Below are 23712 nucleotides of genomic sequence, written 5' to 3' on the forward strand. Positions count from 1 at the left end.
GGTTAGATGCAGACGCCCGTACAACGGTAACATCATGACACCACGACCTCGTTCTGCGAGACTACTATGGGGTTGGTGGGGGGGGGGGGGGGGGGGGGACGGTGAACGTTTCGAATACGAATGAAACTCGATTACTGATGATAACTGGCCATTTTTCCATGTGAATGCATCGCATGAATACCAGTCATTAATGTCATTATACATTATCCATCAATTCATTAATATTTTGTCGTTATTTGCAATGAAAAGTTGTTTTTGCGTTTTTCATTGTATATATATATATATATATATATATATATATATATGCGTATATATATATATATATATATATATATATATATAACAAACCAGGAGCGGATCCACGAGTGACTTAAAGAAAGGGTGCGATGTGAAGGCGAAGGTACGGGCGTCCGGGTTCGGGAGTTTCTAGGTGTTTCGTTAGAACCAGTCGAGGGTCGGGACGTAGCCCAGTGGAAAAACGCTTGCTTCATGCGCGGTCGGTCTTGGATCCATCCCCGTCAGTAACCCATTAGGATATTTCTCGTTCCAGCCAGTGCACAACGACTGGTATATCACAGGCCGTGGCATGTGCTATCCTGTCTGTGGGATAATGCATATAAAACACCCCTTGCTACTAATGGAACAAAAACGTAGCGGGTGTCCTCTCTAAAAATATAGGTCAAATGACGTTATGCATGTGGTTAGAGGGGAGGGTGGTTCACTAACAGTGTACATTTATATAAGATATAGTACAGGAGGGAGGGTGGTTCACTAACAGTGTACATTTATGTAACAGATAGTACAGGGGGAGGGTGGTTCACTAACAGTGTACATTTATGTAAGATAGTGTATAGGAAGGAGGGTGGTTCACTAAAAGTGTACATTTATGTAAGAGTGTACAGGAGGGAAAGTGGTTCACTAACAGAGTACATTTATGTAAGAGAGGTTAGAGGAGAGAAGGTGGTTCACTAACAGAGTACATTTAGGTATGAGTTTGCAAACGAGGGTGGATGATTCACTAACAGAGTACGCTAATGTAAGAGGGTGCACATGAGGAAGGGTGGTTCACCAACAGAGTACATTTATTTAAACGAGTGTACAGGAGGGAGGGTGGTTCACTAACAAAGTACATTTATGTAAGAGAGTGCATAGGAGGGAGGGTGGTTCACTAACATAGTACATTGTTAAAGGGAGGGTGGGAGGGAGGGTGGTTCACTACCAAAGTACATTTATGTCAGAGAGTGCACAGGAATGAGGGTGATTCACTAACGGAGTACATTTATGTTAGAGAGTGTGCAGGAGGGAGGGTGGTTCACTAACGGAGTACATCCGCTGAAAAATCATTACTGGACAGGGGTTTGAATTTTGTTCCCACCCCTAAACCAAAACCAGCTTATAGGCTAAACTTGACAATGGTGTAATGGATACGGCAGTTTGTGACCACAAAATGAAACTGGCCGACTATTTTCGGCGTTCAACTGAAGGAAAAAATCACATTCACGGAAAGCTCCGGCTGGTTACCCCCAAACTCTAGTATAGATCCTGAAATCATTAAAGCTCATAAAAGGATAGTGGAAAAAGTGGGTGATATGACAGTTTACACAAATCAACAAAATCTTTCTATTATGGAACGTCGTGCTCTCACCAAACTACGCAAAAACCGCAAAATTGTTATAAAACCTGCAGATAAAGGGTCAGCCACTGTAATTCTATCAAGGGAGAACTATATACGGGAAGCCCATCGACAGCTTAATAATTCAAAGTACTACAAAAAATTAGACAAAGCTATTTGGCCTGAGAATTGTAAAAAGCTCAATGCAATTATTCAAATGTCTAAAAGATCAGGGACTTATTAACAAAAAACAAGTAAAATATTTAGAAGCCAGGTCACAATCACAAACCCGGAAATTTTGATCTACTTCCAAAAATCCACAAGTCAGTCGATACATGGACCAATATTAACACACCACCCGATCGTCCAATCATTTCAGACTGTGGATCAGAATCGTACAATATTTCAGAATACATAGACTTTCACTTAAAACCAATTGCAAATAGATATGAAAATTTTGTGAAAAACACTGAAGAACTTCTATCAAAATGATCAAAAACCAAAATCCCAAAAGATTCATTCTTGGTTACTCTTGATATTGACTCCATGTACACCAACATAGGTATTGATACGGGAACTGATTCAGTTAAGAGAGCATTTGATAAGTACCCAGATCCAAACAGACCAGATAAGAACATTACTGAGCTGTTAGAATTAAGCCTAAACGGAAATTCTTTTGGGTTTGATGGAGAAATGTATCAGCAAGTATGTGGTTGTGCTATGAGCAAACGTTTTAGTCCAAACTTGGATCTATCTATGTCGCCGAATGGGAAGAGACTGCTTTAAAGAAATCGAGTAAAAAACCTCTTGTGTACCTCAGATATCTCGACGACATACTTATCATTTGGCCACATTCTAAAGAAACATTTTGGAACTTTTTTGAGCTATTAAATCAACAAGATGACAATATCAAACTTAAGGGCACCATATCAGATAAATCAGTTGACTTTTTGAATGTAACCATTTCTAAAGGTACACAGTTTAAAACATCAGGTTACCTAGACTACAAAGTGTTTTACAAACCCACAGACACACACCAATTTCTCCACTGCAAATCTTTTCACCCACGCCACACATTTAAAGGCATTTTTAAATTTCAGATTATTAGATTTCACAGAAATGCAAGTAACAAACAGAATTTCAATGAGGATTGTTCAGATTTATTTAGTGCTTTAAAACCTAGGGGATATTCAAAACAGTTTTTAAGAAATCTGAAACTGTTCGAGAATTAGAAAATCCATTTAGGGCAACTGAAGACTATAAACCATACAACCTTCAGCATAACCAATCACCTCAAATAAGCACTGGCTCCTCTACTACTTGTGCCAAAACCAGGTGTAGACTTCACAACTTACTTAAAACGCAGTCGACTTTCAAAAATCAACAAACCAAAATTGAATATCAAATTCGGACAGACATGAACTGTGATTCGAAAAATGTAGTATATCTAATCACCTGTAATTTATGTTAAAAAATACAGTACGTAGAACAAACGCAAAACCAACTGAGAATTAGAGCAGTTTGTCACAAGTATGATATTCGGCATGAAGTTGACACCCCTGTCGCCAATCACTTCCATCTACCTGACCATTCGTTAGATGAACATTTTCAAATAATTCCAATTGAAAACCCCCATATACAGACCTCTTGAGACTTGAACGAGAGGCCTTCTGGATTCGTACATTAAAGACAAAACAGCCATTTGGAATCAACGTTGGATCTGGTAAAGCCCTAAAAAGAGATAGAATATGTTTTCCAATAGTTTACAGTCGACATAGCGTTGATATTGGTAAACTTATGAAGGAGGAGTTTTTAAATCTGCAAACTGTTATGAAAAACCCTATTATTAACCCTATTATTAACTCCTGTTATTGCATACAGAAACAATCCAAGTTTCAAGTATATCTTAGTCTCCACACGACTACCCGCCGCCTAAGCCTGCAGCTAAGCCTCTAAACCAGTCCATTATTCAGCGGATGGTTTGTTGGTATCCCTTTCCTAACAATCTTTTTAAAAACAAATGCATCGTATCCGGCTGATAAACAAAACATAGTACTAGCCAAATAAATTTAAAACAAAACTGAGGGAAAAACAGTTATATTTTGCATATCACAACGGTCAATTTAAAATCAATGTCGAATCCCTGGGGCAAAATTAGAAAATAATATTTGTTTAGTTTTTAAAAAATTCTTAAATGCATACATACATACACACGTACGTACGTACGTACGTACGTACGTACATACACACATATATACACACACATAAATACGTACATACATACATACATACGGGTGGGACGTAGTCCAGTGGTAAAGCGTTCGCTTGATGCGCTCCCGGTCTGGGTAGATCTTGAAATCGTTACAGCTCATAAAAGGATAGGGAAAAAGTGGGTGATATGACAGTTTACAAAAATCCGCAAAATCGATATGTAATGGGACGTCGTGCTCTCACCAAACTGCGCAAAAACCGCAAAATTGTTAAAAAAAAACCTGCAGATAAGTGGTCAGTCACTGTCATTCTATGAAGGGAGAACTATATCCGGGAAGCCCATCGACAGCTTAATACTACAAAGTACTACAAAGTACTACAAACAAATTAGATAAAGTTATCTGGCCTGAGGATTGTAAAATGTTCAATGCAATTATACAATATCTAAAAGATCAGGGACTTATTAATAATAAAATAAATAAATAAAAATACTCAAGTACAATATTTAGAAGTCAGGTCATAATCACAAACCCTGGAATTTTGTCTACTTCCAAAAATCAACAAGCCAGTCGATACATGGACCGATATTAACACACCACCCGGTGGCTCAATCATTTCAGACTGTAGATCAGAATCATACAATGTTTCAGAATACATAGACTTTCACTTAAAACTTAATTGCATATAGACATGAAAGTGTTGTGAAAAAAACTGAAGATCTTCTATCAAAATTATCAAAAAACAAAATCCCAAAAGATTAATTTTTGGTTACCTTTGGTATTGACTCCGTGTACACCAACATAGGTATTGATGCAGTCATTGATACAGTTAAGAAAGAGCCCAGATCCAAACAGACCCGATGAAACATTATTGAGCTGTTAAAATTAAGCCTAAAAGAAAATTATTTTGAGTTTGATGGAGAAATGTACCAGCAAGTGTGTGTTTGTGCTATGGGCAAGCGTTTTAGTACAATCATTGCATCTATTTATGTCGCCAAATGGAAAGAGTCTGCTTTAAAGAAATCGAGTAAAACACCTCTTTTTTTACATCGGATATCTCGATGATATACTTATCATTTGGCCACATTCCAAACAAGAATTTTAGAACTTTTTTTTAGCTATGTTGTATGTGTTGAAGTGGATTAATATATTACATAAAAAGAGTAGCCCTAATATATATGTCGTCTTCTCGGACAGCCCTAGAGTCTTACAGGCTATCTCTGGCGGTGACAGTATCAGACCCGAAATTGTTAAACATATTATTAAATTTTATAATAAACTAGTCACCAATACTATTAGAGTCGTCCTCGAATGGGTTCCAGCTCACGTCGGCATCGGAGGCAATGAGCTGGCCGATGTCAACGCAAAACATTCTTTATTGGACGATAGAGTCGGTAGCTCTGTGTTATACAACTTTAGCGGAATTTGCTCATTGGTGGAACCGCATGGGACCACAACATCAGAGTACGACACTCCCATATTAAACCAAAGGTTACCACACCTGGGCCAGTTTCTTTTAATAGTATAGCCACTACAAACTTGCAATGCTAAGATTGGGTGTATCCGTTGGACTTAATGATATTAAATTTAAAATTGGCAAGTCAAATACACCCAACTGTTTAGTGTGTAAGAACATTGAAAATGTAAATCACTTTTTGGTCGAATGCACTAAACAAACAAATTAGACTGAAACTGGAAAATTTCTTTAAAGTAAACAATATCCTTTTTAATGCGTTTAATTTATTAAATCCACCAAAATACTTATAAAAAAACGTAATAGACAGGTTGCTGATAGCCTTTGTTTTGCAATCTACAATGAATATTTGAGATTTCCCGCTGTGACTTACTTCTACTAAAATTTATTCTATAGGTCGGTGTAATATATATATATATATATTTATTTTTTATTTATTTTTATTTTTTATTTTTTATCAAGTGTCTTTATCTCTTTTTTTTATATATTGACACATGTAATGGTCAATGCCTACTATAACCCGAACTTTCTATTATACATATTTTTAGGGAATGCTATTAAATATCATCTCACGGGTTGGATGGCACGCCGGTTGGACAAACTGGTGATATGGGAGGTGGATGAGGGATGGGATATCTCACCAGAAATTAAGGTTAGACGCTTAGGCGTAGGCGGTTTCGGTCGTAGGGAGAGTTTAGGTGTGTCTGGGGACCCCCTTCTCTCTCGCCACCTAGCCCGTTCTCCCTGGAGGGTGGGGGCCTAACAATCGAAGAAATAAAGCAGTGCATATTATCATATATTTTGAGTACGTTCACAGTTGTATAGGATACTTGGATATTACATCAGCTATCTATCTATCTTTCTATCTGTCTTTCTCGTGTATATTTATCTATCTATATGTCTGCCTGCCTGCCTGTCTGTCTGTCTGTCTGTCTGTCTGTCTGTCTATCTATCTATCTATATTTATCTATCTATCTATATGTCTGCCTGCCTGCCTGCCTGCTAGCCTGCCTGCCTGCCTGCCTATCTATCTATCTATCTATCTATATATGTCTACATGTCTGTCTCTCCAAGTGTGTGTGTGTGTGTGTGTGAGAGAGAGAGAGAGAGAGAGAGAGAGAGAGAGAGAGAGAGAGAGAGAGAGAGAGAGAGAGAGAGAGAGAGAGAGAGTGAGGGAGAGAAAGAGAGATCGGCTTTCCTCTCTCTTTCTCCCTTCACAATGTTAAAATATCCTAAATAGCCGTAGTATATAATCAGGCTCGTGTGCTGGCATTTATGCAGGGTTGAAGTGGTGTTGTATACTGTGGTAAGCGAAGTTTATAGGGCGGTCGAGTTGTGATCACATGTACAAGTATATGTTTGTATTACCAAACAATTGAGGATAAACATGTCAAAAATACGGAACATATTTCAAGCCCATAGGAACTAGGGGAGGATGTGGGGTAAAATATGCCTTGTGCTCCCAATAGAGACTGTTCCCCTTGCACTCGAGGTTGTGCTCCCCTCCCCTTCCCTCCAACCCCACACAAACACACACTACCTATATCGTTTCTACATTGCCCTCATACCTGAAGTTCAGACACAACGACCCGCCATGTTTGTTATCACCTTTCCCGCCCGAGACATGAACACGTTTAGATCCGTGTTAAAACGTGACATGCTGAGCAAACTTATTGACATTGTTTAAATATCAAAATGTTCTGTTTGACAATTAATACTGGTTTAGACTTTCAACTCAAAGTATTAAACTAACGTGTTGCTAAAACTAATACGTATTATATTTACAAACAATGAAATCTGGTTTGATGAAAATCATTAACTTACCTCCGCAATCAACAGACAAAATAGATGTCACGAGACGGGTGACACAGCTGATGGATATCAGCATCACTAGACCTCGTCAAACATCTATTCTATTTGTATCTTGACCACGAGACTGTGACAAAACATCGTAAGTTTATACCGGGCATACATATACAATGTTCGGCATCTATTTCACGAGACCGGCTTCGGTGGCGTCGTGGTTAGGCCATCGGTTTACAGGCTGGTATTTACTGGGTTCGGATTCCAATCGAGGCATGGGATTTTTAATCCAGATACGACTCCAAACCCTGAGTGTGTGCTCCGCAAGGCTCAATGGGTAGGTGTAAACCACTTGCACCGACCAGTGATCCATAACTGGTTCAACAAAGGCCATGGTTTGTTATCCTGCCTGTGGGAAGCGCAAATAAAAGATCCCTTGCTGCTAATCGGAAAAAGTAGCCCATGAAGTGGCACCAGCGGGTTTCCTCTCAAAATCTGTGTGGTCCTTAACCATATGTCTGACGCCATATAACCGTAAATAAAATGTGTTGAGTGCGTCATTAAATAAATCATTTGTTTCTTTCTATTTCACGAAGAAAGTTACATCATTACAGAAGATGGAGCATTTTAATGACAACAGAAAATGAAATACGTGTCCTTTTAACTATATATTTGTTGTACTGTAATTGTGGTTTAGTCGTAGATTTACGTTTACGTGCAAAACTAGTTTACAATGTTTTGTGAAATTGGGTCCAGGTTGTTAGGGCTGTTCAAAAGATAACAACACCGGCGAATCGAGTGGTGCGTATTTTTCTTCAAACTCTGGGTGGACAATTCAGGTGCCGATCTACGGGTTTGTGAAAGAGGCGATGTGTGAGGGCGGTCCGAGAGAGGGTGGGTGGTGTACCGGGGGTGGGACCGGGATTTGAGAGGAGCTAAAGAGATGAAACATTTAAACGTAGTCCAGGACATGGTACGAAGTGTTTGAACATCATTTTATTATTATTATTTGTTTAATTATTATTATTATTATTATTATTATTATTATTATTATTGTTGTTGTTGTTTTTGTTTAAATTATTATTATTTTCTTATGTTGGCGAAAAGCAAGGAGAAGCAAGCTTGTGATGACCTCCCCCCTATCCCACACACACATAGACAGGATCCGCGCTTGGATATAGTACAGGATGAAACACCAGCCGATCCACGGGGAAAATGCAAAACAGAGGTAAACATATGTCCAACGCTATAACGCCGTAATGGAAATGTCTGTCGTTAAAATTAAAGTGTATTTACTTTAACGAAACCATTAGAACTATCGGCTATTGGATGTCAGACATTCAGTAATTCTGGCACTTAGTTATCAGACAAAACACGTTATATTGTTCCATTAACAGCAAGGGATCTTTTATATGCACTTTCACACAGACAGAAACGAACATACCACGGTCGTTGACCAGTTGTGGTACAGAGGTTGGAACGAGGAAAAAACAACAACAATGATTTGTATAGATCCACCGAGGTGGTTTGATCTTGCAGCTCAAGCTTCTCAGAGGAGCGCTAAACCGACTGAGCTAGTACTAGATGAATGTCAGTTGTATGATTTCTAAAAACTGTAGAAATAAGCAGTTTTAACTTATATTAATAAGTAAAAGTAATTATTAGTGTAATTTTTATTAATATTTTTTTTTTTTTTTTTTTTTTTTTTTTTTTTACAAAATGAAACCGAGCTTTGAACAATTTAAACAAAACGTGTTGTTGTTGTTGTTGTTTTTGGGGTGTTTGTTTTTAAAACAAAGTAAAGAAACCCACGAGTCCAGCCGTGCTGAGTAACGTGCACCTAAATAAATTAAATGGAGTTGATTGCCCGTATTACACGGTTTGTTTTGTTTTGTTTAACGACACCACTAGAGCACATCGATTTGTTAATCATCGGCTATTAAATACGATTTTTTTTTTATAATTCTGACATATAGTCTTAGAGAGGAAACCCAACTTAAAATGTGCATTAGTAGCAAGGGATCTTTTATTGTCATCATCCCACAGACAGGATAGCACATACCACGACCCTGAATATACAAGTCTGGGTGTACTGGCTGTAATTGCACCGTTGAATAGCGACGTCAACAACGTTTACCGGTATGCACCCATATCGCCATACCTTAAGAGTTAATACTTACAAGTGCACAGGTAATATTATATGTTGTGAAACTCGACTGCATGCGATATCTCTTTGTTACATGTCAGGTCAGTCGTAAATATTTCCCTGTACCGTGTCTATTTTAACCACACCAGAGTCGAGATACGTTCCCGGAGAATGCACCAAGTGAAAGGTCGTTCTATAAGGCAGACTTGGAAACAGGGCGATCTGACCCATCGATAACCTCTATGATGTTTGCCCCCTAAGCAACCCACCCCTCGCCACCTGTCTCGTACGTTTATGGTAAAGGGGATTCTGGGTAATGATCCTGAGAAAATATTTTAAAATGCAGGTGTTTAAATACTACATTTAGAAGCCCGAGCCACCAATACACCCATCAAGCCCCTCCCCATGCTCCAAATCCCTGTAAAGCCGGCGAATGTGCGCCTCGCCGATAATGTAACAATGGGCAGTAGAGCGTGCAGTATGGACTATTAGTGTAACACATTTAAAATGGCAAACTAACTTTGTCAACCGCAGGGGAAAGCGCTCGCTTGATGCAAGTCGGTATAAGATCGATCCCTGTTAGTGGGCTCATTGGGCTATTTCTCGTTCTAGCCAGTGCACCACGACTGGCATGTTATGTACTATACTGTTTGGGGGTTGATGCATATACAATATCACTTGCTACTAATGCAAAAATGTAGAGGGTACCAAATGTTTTACATCCAATCGCCGATGCATAATAAATCAGTGTGCTCTAGTGGTGTATGTTATCAATATCAATATCAATAAGGGGGAGGGCTGAAGGTGACTCGAGCTAATTTCTATAATATAGGAGAATCGAGTGGTGCGCGTTTTATTTTCAGACACAGGTGCGGATCTAGTACTAAATAAAGGGAGAATCGTGGTAGGATTATTTAGGATAAAACTGTTCTTGAACTCTTCATTCTTACGTAAAGTACTGGGACGGGATAGAGTTGAGTCGATAGAGAGCTTGACTGAGATGCTTCCGCCGCAGGATCGAACCTCCTCAGTTGACCCATTATCTGAGTGTGTTTTATTTATTTGTATTTATTATTAATTTGTATTTATCCGTGACGTTAGTACCCCCACGTTTGGTATATCAAGGACAGTGGTGTGTGCTGTCTAGTACGTGGGAAAGTGCATACAAAATATACCTTGTTGATAATGAAACAAATGTTGCAGGTTTTCTCGGAATACTACGAGTCAACATTAACAAATGTCTGACATCCAATAACCGATGACTGATCGGTGAATGTGCTCTAATGTTGCCGTTAAACAACACAAAATAACGTTTAAGTAACTTTCTAGTGAAATACAAGTTACCAGGCTGAACTGGGGTGGGGCTGTGATAACCGTCTCTCCTTAGGGTCCTACTTCCGTGTCCCACGACTGGTATATCCATGACCGTGGTATGTGTTGCCCTGTCCGTGGGAAATTGCATATAAGAGATCCGTTGTTGCTAATAAAAAACGTAGCTGGTCTCTCAAGATTAATAGTCAAAATCACCAAATCTCTGAATCCAATAGCCGACGATTAGTTAATTCATGTGCTCTAATGGTGCCATTAAACAACTCTAAATAATTGTCATATAAATTACTAGCGAAACTAAAGTTTAAAAGAAAGAGGTTGCTTTTTTTAACGACACCACTAGAGCACATTCATTTATTAATCATCGGCTATTGGATGTCAAACACATAGTCTTAGAGAGGAAACGCGCAACATGTTTGCTATCAGTAGTAAGGAATTTGTTATATGCACCATCCCACAAACAGGATAGCACATGTCACCGCCTTATATATTCCAGTCATCGTGCACTTGCTAGAACCAGAAATAGCGCAATGGGCTCACCGACGGGGTAGGTAAAGTACATTTACCAGGCTGAACTGGTAAATGTCCCCCCCCCCCCCCCCCCTTGAATCCGCACGTAATTTTCATCAACCTTATAAGAAAACAAATGTTCATAAGCCAACAAATATCCATGATTTTAAACAGTATTCCAACCTACGTAAACGTATTTGTTACATACCTATTCAATCTTATTATAGTGATAAAGACATTTTGAAACCGTGTGATAGACTTACTTTGTATCGCACATATGTGCGATCTGGACCGGAACTTGTAAATGGGGAATTCCCTTTTTATTTTTACTGCAGTTAGCGCCTTTTAGTTGCTGACACCATATATGATTTACAAATTACGTCACATCGTATTTGAAACATTACACAAGGATGCCGTAAAGCATGATTCTGAACGTTTGGGGTGGGTGGGGTTAGATACAGATCAGGGCTCAGTAATATGGGGTCTTCACCAGAAGAAGAAAGATAATACAATGTAGTTGTAAGTTAAAAAGAACAATTTCTGTGGGGGTCTAGAGTGGGGGAAGGGGAGAGTGCTATCCATGTCCCACGCTACGTACGGCCCTGGGAAGAATTATAAGAATTATATCAAAGCAGACACCGATCATATTACTAACGGACAGATTCCGTTTAGTAAACAACCTATTCTTATTATAGTTTAAAAACAACAACAAAAACCCCATGATTTTGAAGTGTTGAATAAAACAACTGTTTTATTAAACATACACTAGCAAAAAATACAAAAACAAACCAAAACACCCCCCCCCCAAAAAAAAAAAATACCCCAAAAACCACACAAAAAAACCACACACCAAAAACCATACAAACACACACACACACACACACACACACACATACACACACACACACACAGTGAGTGCGCGTTTTTCTTCAAGTCTCAGGGTGAACAATTCAGGTGCTGATCCATGACTGTGTTAAAGGGGTGTGCGGTGTGAGGGCGAAGGGCGGGTCCTGGTTGGAGTTTCTAGGTGTTTTGTTACAACCAGTATATTGTCTGCGTTCATACAAACTCCAATCAGGATGCGAGCGCCGTAAACATGAGTCTTGTTTGGGGGGTGGGGGTGGGGGTCGGGGGATATCTAAATAGATGAAACATTTAATCGTAGGCCAGAGCATGGTTAGATGTGTTTGGACATGATTTTATTTATTGGTGTGTGTTTGAACATGATTTTATTTATTGGTGTGTGTTTGGCCAGTTGTAGGTGGCGGGACGTAGCCCAGTGGTAAGGCGCTCGTTCGGTGCGCGGTCGATGTGGGATCGATCCCTGTGGGTGGGCCCATTGAACTATTTCTCATTCCAGCCAGTGCACCACGACTGGTATATCAAAGGCCGTGGTATGTACTACCTTGTCTGTGGGATCGTGCATATAAAACATCCCTTGCTGCTAATCGAAAAGAGTAGCCCATGAAGTGGCTACAGCGGGTTTCCTCTTTCAGTATCTGTGTGATCCTTAATCATATGTCGTTAAGTAAAACGTGTCTCTCTTTTTTTGTTGACCAGTCTTGGTATACTGGTTGGAATGAGAGAAAAAAAGAGAGTCATTTGGATGAATCCACCTAGGTGGTTTGATCCTGCGACTCAAGCTCATCAGACGAGCGCTCAACCGACTGAGCTAAATCTCGGACCGCGATTAACGTTTGATGGATGTGATATGAGAGACAAAATCAGGCAAACAGTTCACGATCGCTCGATTTTCTGAACACGTCCCAGAATCCACTCTTGACAGAATGGCGACTGATGATCGTAGTTTTAGACAGTGTAAACTATGGTCGGCTGTTACAGATATTCCGTGGTTAATTTCCATATTACATACAATACATAAAACTGCACGAGAAATGAGAGTTGTTAACTTGTATTAATAAGTGGAAGTCATTATTAGTAGTGTTTTATTAGTAGTATTTTTTAAGTATTTTATTAGTAGTATTTTATTAGTAGTTTTTTATTAGTAGTATTTTTATTTTATTACGTTCGTTTGATAAAGATCATAGGAATACGGGCTCCTATTTTTTGTAGGGGGGGGGGGGGGGGGGGAGGGGGCAGACTGTTTTTTACCAGAATTAATCGAAAATGCCCAAATCTGCATAACAACTTTTATTCACATTAGCATCACATGTACTGCCAAACATCTGTATAATAGTACACTGTATAGGGATACAAACGAATCACTACGCATTATTACATGGATTATAACTAATGATGAAAATACATGATAAAAAGGTATCTGTAATTTTTGCCCGAATTTTACCTCCTGTCTCGTACGCTTTTGATAAAGGGGATTCTGGCGCATGATCCTGAGAAAATATGCTTAATTTCAGTTGTTTAAATGCTGCATTTCCAGCCCTGAGCGCACTCCCACCCCACATCCCACGTCATGTCCAACATCCCCTGAAAAGCCCACTAGTGTTCCCTAACCGGCAATGTAACAACGAACTGTAGTGTGTGCAGTATTGACTACAAGCGTAACACGTTTAAAATGTCACACTAACTTTGTCAATCATAGAGCGGGACGTAGCTCTGTGGAAAAGCGCTCGTCTGGTGAATGTCGGTATAAGATCGATCTCTGTTAGTGGGCCCATTGGGCTGTTTCTCGTTCGAGCCAGTACGCCACGACTGGCCGTGGTATGTACTATCGTGTCTGATGCATCTAAAATATCCCTTGCAACTAATGCAAACATGTAGAGGGTTTCCTCTCTAGGATTATATTTCAAAATTACCAAATGTGTGACATCCAATAGCCGATGAATAATACATAAATGTGTTCTAGTGGTGTATGTTATCAGTATCAATATCAATACGGCGAGGGCTGGAGGTGACTCGAGCTAATTGCTATAATAAAGGAGAATCGAGTTGTGAGCGTTTTATTTCCACACCCAGGTGCGGATCTAGTACTAAATAAAGTGAGGAGACGTGGTAGGATTATTTAGAATAAAACTGTTCTTCAAATCTTCATCTTTACGTAATGCACTGGGACGGGATATAGTTGAGTCGATAGAGCGCTTGACTGAGGTGATTCTGTCGCAGGATCGAACCTCCTCAGTGGACCCATTAGGCCCCTACCTGACTGTTGGTTTTTGGTTTGTTTGTTGTTGTGGGTTTTTGTTTGTTTTTTTGTTGTTTATTTAGTTATTATTGTTTTTTGGGGTTTTTTTATTTATTCGTGACGTCAATGCCTATACGCCTGGTGTATCACAGACAGTGGTGTGTGCTGTCTAGTATGTGGGAAAGCATATATAGACGATACCTTGTTGCCAATGAAAACAAATGTAGCAGGTTTTCTCTGAAGACTACGAGTCAAAATTAACAAATGTTTGACATCCAATAACTGATGACTAATTAGTGAATGTGCTCTAATGTTGCCGTTAAACAACACAAAATAACTGCTAAGGAATTTGTTAGTGAAAGTAAATTTACGAGGTTGATCTGGGGTGGGGCTGTCATAATCGTGTCTCACGCACCGCCTTTCACGCACCTCCCCTTCAATCTGCACCTGTTTTTCATACACCTTATAAAACAAATTCTTACATTCCTACTTCCGTGTCCCACGACTGGTATATCCATGACCGTGGTATGTGTTGTCCTGTCCGAGGGAAAGTGTATATAAGTTATTCCTTGTTGCTAATAAAAACGTAGCTGGTCTCTGGAGATTAATAGTCAAAATTACCAAATGTCTGACATCCAATAGCCGACGATTAGTTAATCAATGTGCTCTAATGGTGCCATTAAACAACTCAAAATAACTTTCATGTAAATTACTAGTGAAAGCAAAGCTTAAAACAGAGTTTGTGTTTTTTAACGACACAACTAGAGGGAAGTGATTTATTGATCATCAGCTATTGGATGTCAAACATTTGGTAATTTTAACACATACTCTTAGAGAGAAAATCTACTACATTTGTTTTTCTATTAGTAGTAAGGGATCTCTTAGATGCACCATCCCACAGACAGGACAACACATACCACTGCTTTATATATTCCAGTCGTGGTGTACTCGCTAGAACCAAACATAGCCCAATGGGTCCACCGACGGGGGAGTAAAGGTAAATTTACCAGACTCAACTGGGATGGGGCTGTGATAAGCGTCTCTCGTTCGACCCCCAACCCCCACCCTTGAATCCGCACCTGAGTTTTACAAACCTTATAACAAAAAAGTTCATTAGGCCCTCGCGTGTCATTTGATAGACGTGTTGTCCACTCCCAGGGACGCATCTAGGGGTAGGATTCTTTATAATTTTTGTACTGCTTTATAAAAGGTAAGTTGTTCAGGTGAAAAGAGCCGGTGACGGAGAAATCCACTCCTACTTACCTCCCCCTGAATCTGCGCCTGAATCTCCAGCACCCCAGTAATAAAATAAAATTAGCTTATTTTTATTTTACTCACCATGTACAGCCTCAGATTAGCCAGACAACTAAAATGACGGTAGATCTACAAACGGAATGTGATTGTAGAATTCTGAAGGTTTTTGACGACTTAGTTCATAAAGAAATATATTCACCACATGTAGCTTTAATTGCCATTAGGCAACTCAAATCGTGATTAATGTGTTTCGGTTGTTTTGATAAATAAAACTTCTCAGCTGATACAAGACAAGATTAAATACTTAGCGAAAAGCTAGTGTTGTCCGGGCCTCTATATATTGATCATTTACGTCCCGCTAACCTTTTTTGTCATTGCTGTTAGCTTCAGTAGGTCATGGCGCCATACTTTCTAAATAACTTCTATTGAGAACTTGTTTTGGTTACTGGCAGGGTAACCGCATGAATATGAACATCCCGTTCGGAACTAATCGACTGTTTACGGTTTTCGAGTATCTCGACCAGACTGGTTATATAAGTGCACTATGGCCGTAACTAGGCCTAAAGTAATTGGGGTGTGGGTGGGGGTAGGGGCGGTGTTGGTGTTGGGGAGGGGATAGATACAGATCTGGGTTAAGTAACACAGGGTCTTGACCAGATGAATAAAGAGAAAATGTGTAAGCTACAAATAGATATATTGTGGGTAGGTGTGGGTGCTCTTCCATGTTCCTGATATGTACGGTTGTGAAAAGAATGAGAACAATTATATCAAAGCTGACACCGATCATATAACTAACGGGTGGATTCATTTTAGTAAAAGGGGCGAGACGTAGGTCAGTGGTACAGCGTTCGCTCCATGCGCGGTAAGTGGGGGATCGATCCCCGTCGGTGGACCCATTGGGCTATTTCTCGTTGTGAGAAGAATTAGAAGAATTGTATCAAAGCAGACACCGATCATATAACTAACGGGTGGATTTCTCGTAGTAAACAACCTATTCTTATTTTGAAGCGTTGACTAAAACAACTCTTTCATTAAACATATATTAGCAAAACAAAAATACCAAAAAAAAGACAAACAAATAAATAAACAAACAAACAAACAACAACAAACAAACAAACAAACAAACAAAAACAAACAACCTCCGACTCATTCTTGTGGAGGGTAGGCGGTATACATAGGTTTGGAGAAACATTTTTTTCCCATACAGGAATCCCCATTATTAATGCTCTGACAGACGTGTAATTAGTAAATGTTTAATACGTTTGTCATATTTCAAATAGCTTAAGCATTTATTACAGATTGGGTATTTTTAATATTATTGTCCACATAATTTGCGTGACTCACTTATTCAGGTGCGTGTTCGGGAAATTATTCGAGGAGTGGGGTTGGGGGGGGGTTTGCGAAGTTTCAGTGGGGGGCTCGAGTCATGTTGTTTGGGAAAAATATATTAAAAAGAAAATTTGCTTTAAGCAAGGAGTGTGTGTGTGTGTGGGGGGGGGGGGTCGATCCTTGAACCCACCATGCACACTAGACTAGTGTGTAAAGTAGTTCCTGTGCTTATGAGCTTGATGTTTATTTGACTTCCTGTTTAGTAAGACGGTAAGGGTAACCTCATACAGATGAGCGGCCCATTCGGAACACCTCGTCTGTGAAGCGGTTTTTATATTTATACTTGAAGTGACCTCTCTGAATGTAGGTAACCTGAAATATGTGTGACGTTTTGTACCGGACACCTCGACTGTTAAGTGTTTTTTATATTTATACTTGAAGTGACCTCTCTGAATGTAGGTAACCTGAAATATGTGTGACGTTTTGTACCGGACACCTCGACTGTTAAGTGTTTTTTATATTTATACTTGAAGTGACCTCTCTGAATGTAGGTAATCTGAAATATGTGTGACGTTTTGTACCGGACACCTCGACTGTTAAGTGTTTTTTATATTTATACTTGAAGTGACCTCTCTGAATGTAGGTAACCTGAAATATGTGTGACGTTTTGTACCGGATACTTCGACAGGAAATATCAAATACACTTATTTATTACACACCAGTGTAAGATATTGCTCATGTCATAACAATCACTCAGTATCTAACTAGTGTAATATTGGCGTGATATGAGCGTGACGTAGATCACTTGCTGACCCAGTCCGTAGAAAAATAACGTGTAGTAGGTCCCGACATCTGCTTACTTCTGCGTTGCGGCTTGTTTGCAGTTGGTTTTTAATAAATAAAATACCAAACTAGTTTGCCTGTCATACCATTTTAATGAAACTCGTGTAAAGTTTTGGTATCTGACTCGCTTTCGCTCGTCAGATACCAAAACTGTTCACTCGTTTCATAAAAATGGTATGACAGGCAAGCTCGTTTAGTATTCTATATATATATTAACAAAGACTAGTTTATGTCACTACAACAGCTATCATTAAATTTCGTTTGTTTGTTTTCCCTAACGACACCTCTAGGGCACATTGCTTTATTAATCATTGGCTACTGGATGTTAAATAGTTGTTAATTTTGACATATACGCTTAGAGAGGAAACCAGCTACATTCGTTTCCATTAATAGTAAGGAGTCTTTTACATGTACCATCCTACAAACATGATATCACATACCACGGCCTTTGATACAGCAGTAGTAGTGAACTGGCTGTGACGAAAAATGTCCCAACACAAAAATAGTAAGACCGAAAAGAAATATGCGGCAGTATTAGATGGTATCTGTTTCTTTTTTTCTTTTCTTCCCTTCCCCCCCCCCCCCCCCCCCCCCAAGAACACGTAGCATTGTGACCCCCCCCCCCCCCCCCCCCCACCCCCCCCCACACCCCCCCCCCCCACCCACCCCCCCCCCCCCCCACCCTCCCCCCCCCCCCACCCCCCCCCCCACCCCCCCCCCACCCCCCCCCCCCCCCCCCCCCCCCCCCCCCCCCCCCCCCCCCCCCCCCCCCCACCCCCCCCCCCCCCCCACCCCCCCCCCCCCCCCCCCCCCCCCCCCCCCCCCCCCCCCCCCCCCCCCCCCCCCCCCCCCCCCCCCCCCCCCCCCCCCCCCCCCCCCCCCCCCCCCCCCACCCCCCCCACCCCCCCACCCCCCCCCCCCCCCCCCCCCCCCCCCCCCCCCCACCCCCCCCCCCCCCCCCCCCCCCCCCCCCCCCCCCCCCCCCCCCACCACCCCCCACCCCCCCCCCCCCCACCCCCCCCCCCCCCCCCCCCCCCCCCACACCCCCCCCCCCACCACCCCCCCCCCCGCCCCCCCCCCCCCCCCCCCCCCCCCCCCCCCCCCCCCCCCCCCACCCCCACAACCCCCCCCCCCCCCCCCCCCCCACCCCCCCCCCCCCCCCCCCCCCCCCCCCACCCCCCCCCCCCCCCCCCCCCCCCCCCCCCCCCCCCCCCCCCCCCCCCCCCCCCCACCCCCACCCACCCCCCCCCCCCCCCCCCACAGGACCCCCCCCCCCCCCCACCCCCCCCCCCCCCCCCCCCCCCCCCAGTGTTCAGGTTTAAACGATTTCTAGACTAGACTACTGACGGGATTTTCTTTGAATAATAGCCAAAATAATAATACTAATAATAATAATAATAATAATAATAAAAATAATAATAATAATAATAATAATATATAAATAAATAAATAAATAAACAAGCCAGATTCGGATATATTGATGTATTTTAATATTCTCAGATTTTACAATAATTATTCACACAGGACAAGACAAATAGCTAGTTGACATACCTGACAAGAACACGCATTACGTGGAACATCAACAGTTAACAACGAACACCGGGTGCGTAATCAAAACAGCTAAAAAGTGCAAATAGAAACATCATTTCACAAGACTATATATAATACGCTACGACTAGTTTTCTTCTCATATATAAAATGCTGTATATATTTTTCCTTCTGATGTTTTCATTATTTTTATTTAAAATCTTTAATAAATAATGGTATTCATCTCCAATATCAGTATTACAAAGTGTACAAACTATTTGTCTTTAGTTATGTTAAATTTTCTTAACTGTTTCGAGAGGTAATCATAAATTTCACATACGCAATTTTCCAAACCGCGGGCAGACAACTAATCATCGTCATAATCATCAAATAGTTATCATTATCATAATAGTCATCATCATCAGCATCATTATAATAGTCATCAGCAGCAGCATCATAATGGCAATCAATATAATCGTCATACTGGTCATCATCATCATCATCATCATCATCATCATCATCATCATAATAGTCATCGTTATCATCAGAATAGTCATCGTCGTCATCATAATAATAATAATAGTCATCATCGTCATCATAATAATAGTTACCGCCACCATTATCGTCGTCTTCGTCATCACTAATAAACTAGTTACACAATATGAAATTATTTTTAACGTCACCACTAGAGCATATTGATTTATTTACTGTCAACTACTGGTTATCAAACTGACATAATTTTATAGTCTTAGAGATGGAACCCGCTAGATCTTTCCATTAGTAGCAAGATCTTATGTATGTATTTTCCCAGACAGGACAGTACATACCATGACTTAATGTAAGAAAACAATAATATTAGAATACAACTATCAGACTTTATTACTTAATATACCCTGGTTATGACCCAAATGCGCGGTCGGTGAGTCTACGGGTCTATTTCTCGTTCCAGCCAGTGTTCCAAAACTGGTGTAACAAAGGGCATGGTATGTACTATCTTGTCTGTGGGAAGTTGCATACAAAACGATCCCTTGCAGATAATCGAAAAGCGTAGACCAATAGGTTAATACATTGTTTGAGTTTCAAAAGAAAGGGGCGGGATCTAGCTCAGTTGCTAGAGTGATAGCCTTAGATGGTTTGGTCGTAGGGCCGATTGGCAGTAAGTTGTGGTATGAGCTGCCCTGTTTGTACAGAAGTGCATGTAAAAGACGTCTTGGTACTAATGGAAACGTGTAGCGGGTTTCCTCTAAGACTACCTTTCAGAATGATTACATTTGTTGACGTCCAGTAACCTATCATTAATAAATGTGATCTAGTGGTGTAGTTAAACAAAACAGACTATAACTTTGATAGAGTAATCGACAATATTCGATTAATTCTGCAACAATAGACGTAAGTTTTGAAATAAACGTGTGTTTGACAGTGACGGCGTGCGATTATGATCTAATACGCATACGCCACCGTACAGATTTATTTTTGAAACAAGTTTTCAGTAATGCAATACTCTTTCACCATGGCTAACACTCGCATAAACAAATGCACATTCTTTGATAGTCGTGAGTTATAAATATAACGTGTCGTGACCAAAATTAAATGGTGCAATACCATCTGCCCTCTCTGTATACCAAACATTATCATTTGATCGTCGAAAAGTACACGGAATTCTGTAGTGTTAAAAATACATTTTTCCAAATTCTTCCAAACCAGCTACATGTGAACGTTTTACGAATAACTGTTCTATAGTTTTTTACAAAAAGTACACAATGAATCATCGAGTAATCCAGTTTTATACAAATAGCTGTGTGTGCCCGTTATTCTTTGAATAATTTTATATTGAAAACCAATTAGTGATACTTTTTTGGTACACAGTCTGGGTGTTACGTATATAGTTTTCCATACCAGAGAGTTATTTTCAAAATTGTGGACCAGCTAGTTTGCGCTGTTAGCACGACTGTGTTTGTAGAAAGAATATTAGTAAATAAACCACAACGTCCAATTTCCAGGTTTATTGTGTATTAATGTTTCATAGTCTAAAAACGTCACACCGATATTGTATTTTTGAATTAAATCTATAAAAGGAATAATATGTCCGGTTTCTGAGAGAATATCTCGAATAGGTATACTGCCTTTATTATACCATTCTTTAATAAATGGCGTTATGTTTTTAAAATAAGCAATATACCATAACGGCTGATGGATTATTTGCTCATAAGTCTCATTTTTGTATATGTTCTCCTAATTCTAAATAGCAACAAATATCCACCTGTCAACAGATTAATGAACGACCATATTACGAAACTCCATCTACCACAATCCCATTGTTATACATTCAAATAAACTGTGTTCTTGTCTGTGACTAAAAAGGTCAGTAACAGTGTGATTAATGACGTAGGCTTGTAGTGTATCCCGTGTCAATAAGACAGTCAGTAACACTGTGATTAACGGCGTAGCCTTGTAGTGTATCCCGTGACAACAAGACATTCAGTAACACTGTGATTAATGACGTAGCCTTGTAGTGTATCCCGTGACAACAAGACGACCAGTAACACTGTGATTAATGACGTAGCCTTGTAGTGTATCCCGTGACAACAATACAGTCAGTAACACTGTGATTAATGACGTAGCCTTGTAGAGTATCCCGTGTCAACAAGGCAGTCAGTAAAACTGTGATTACTGACGTAGCCTTGTAGTGTATCCCGTGTAAACAAGACAGTCAGTAACACTGTGATTAATGACGTAGCCTTGTAGTGTATCCCGTGACAACATGATGGCCAGTAACACTATGATTAATGACGTAGCTTTGTAGTGTATCCCGTGTAAACAAGACAGTCAGTAACACTGTGATTAATGACGTAGCCTTGTAGTGTATCCCGTGTCAACAAGACGACCAGTAACACTGTGATTAATGACGTAGCCTTGTAGTGTATCTCCGTGTCAAATTATCACGACGTTGTACACAGCACCCGTTCTAGGTGGTTTTGGGAATGTACCCTTTTCTTCTTTCCCTTCAGCCAGGTTGAACATACTGATTCCATGGTATGTAAAACACAACAGTTTTCCATGTCGGTGAACGATACCAAAGTCAACAACCTGAAATGTTTTCCACTTAGCTGTTAGTTTACTCTCAACCTGGATTTTTCCATTTCTGTCAGTGACGTGAATGTGCATCACGTTGCCAACATAGTCCTTCAGATATACATCTGGGAGGTGAACAGATCCTCTTAGTGCAATGGATGTACAAGGCAACTTTGTATCCAGCTTGGTGACAGTGCGGGTTCTAGTGTTAAAACACTGGATGAGATCTGACGGGTTGTCGTTTACATCTCCTCCCATAACGAGAATGTTCTGACCAACTGTGACAGGAAAAGCGAATTCTCTGTTCAATCCCAAATCACCAACCACCTGCCACTGCTCCTCACTCTCGCTCTTCTCTTCTATTGTATGGGTAGCCCAACCGCTTATAACATACAATGTAGAGCTAGATGTAGCTGTACAGTGAGATCGGTGTCTATGGTTGAGATCTGGGCCTACGTTCCACACTTTTCTAATGGTGTCATACACCAGTGTACATTTAGATTGTTTACCACCACCAGTGATGTAGATCTTGTCATCCAAACTCGCTGCTGAATAACCCGATCCAAGATCTACTGGGGCTGGCGGGACGTCTTCCCACTTCTCTTCTGACGTGAAACAAGACAGCAGTAACTTGCCAGTGTGTTGTAGTACGAAGACATCAGGTTGGTTGGCAACAAACCTTGATGTGCTTGTAAGTCGTGGCAGGGCTGAACATAAAACGTGTTGTATCATTTCCCTCACAGCGCTATTCTCAAAAACGATCTTTGAAAACGCTACCTCATTAACAAGAAATTGTCGGCCAACAATATCCAGTCGCACATTTACAAAAATACTCTGGACGTCCTCCTGTTCTGGATTATTATGTTCAATCCACTTCATGACGACTTTCAGAATGTCATCTTCTTTACAGGTTAAGTCATCTTTGGAAATTATTTCCAAAAGTTCTGGCTTTGACAGATGAATAACATTTTCCATTTTAAGAAAATCAGCCAAGTTATCAGTCAAACAGGAAAGTGCCTGATTGGACAAATCAAGGAAATTGTAGAGTTTCAGGGTTCTCCACCAATTTAGACTATTTTGAGGAGTTAAGTCGAGATTTTGGTTCAGGTAGATGTTACACAGATTTTTGATAGGATCAAGCTGCATCATCTCGGCAGCGTCTAAAATATGCATGCAGTTGTCCTCGTTCACAACATTAATTTTGCAGAAATACATTTTTAGAACGTCCTGAAACACAGACAGCGACACAGAGGGAAGTTCCAGGACGCCCGTCCGACTCTCTGCCATGTCTGATGTAAGCATGGTCCGGAAGTACGGGGAAAGCGCCGCCAGAACGAGCCGACTTCCGGTTGTTTTCCCATCCCTACAAATCACCTGTATGTCACTGAACGAACCGTTGATCATCTCTTGATGAATGTTCTGCAGAAGTTGGGTTTGAACGTCCTCCATTGTAAGTAGCTACTGACGTGAACTGAAATTAAATTAAAACAAAAAAATTATTTT

The 23712-nt window shown here is 40.6% G+C and overlaps 1 protein-coding gene across 1 annotated transcript; it reads right to left on the reverse strand.

The window, feature by feature from the left end:
• Positions 1-22068: 22068 nt before the first annotated feature.
• Positions 22069-23658, reverse strand: LOC121387198 (kelch-like protein 2). The gene has a single exon (XM_041518224.1). It carries the CDS (start codon positions 23656-23658, stop codon positions 22069-22071), a length of 1590 nt encoding a protein of 529 aa, XP_041374158.1.
• Positions 23659-23712: the final 54 nt, after the last annotated feature.

The sequence above is a fragment of the Gigantopelta aegis genome, chromosome 13, assembly GCF_016097555.1.
Source record: "Gigantopelta aegis isolate Gae_Host chromosome 13, Gae_host_genome, whole genome shotgun sequence".
NCBI classification, from domain to species: domain Eukaryota; kingdom Metazoa; phylum Mollusca; class Gastropoda; order Neomphalida; family Peltospiridae; genus Gigantopelta; species Gigantopelta aegis.

Bases quoted from the DNA above. Each gene is read 5' to 3' on its own strand.
- LOC121387198 (XM_041518224.1), bottom strand. From the start codon at position 23,658: ATGGAGGACGTTCAAACCCAACTTCTGCAGAACATTCATCAAGAGATG.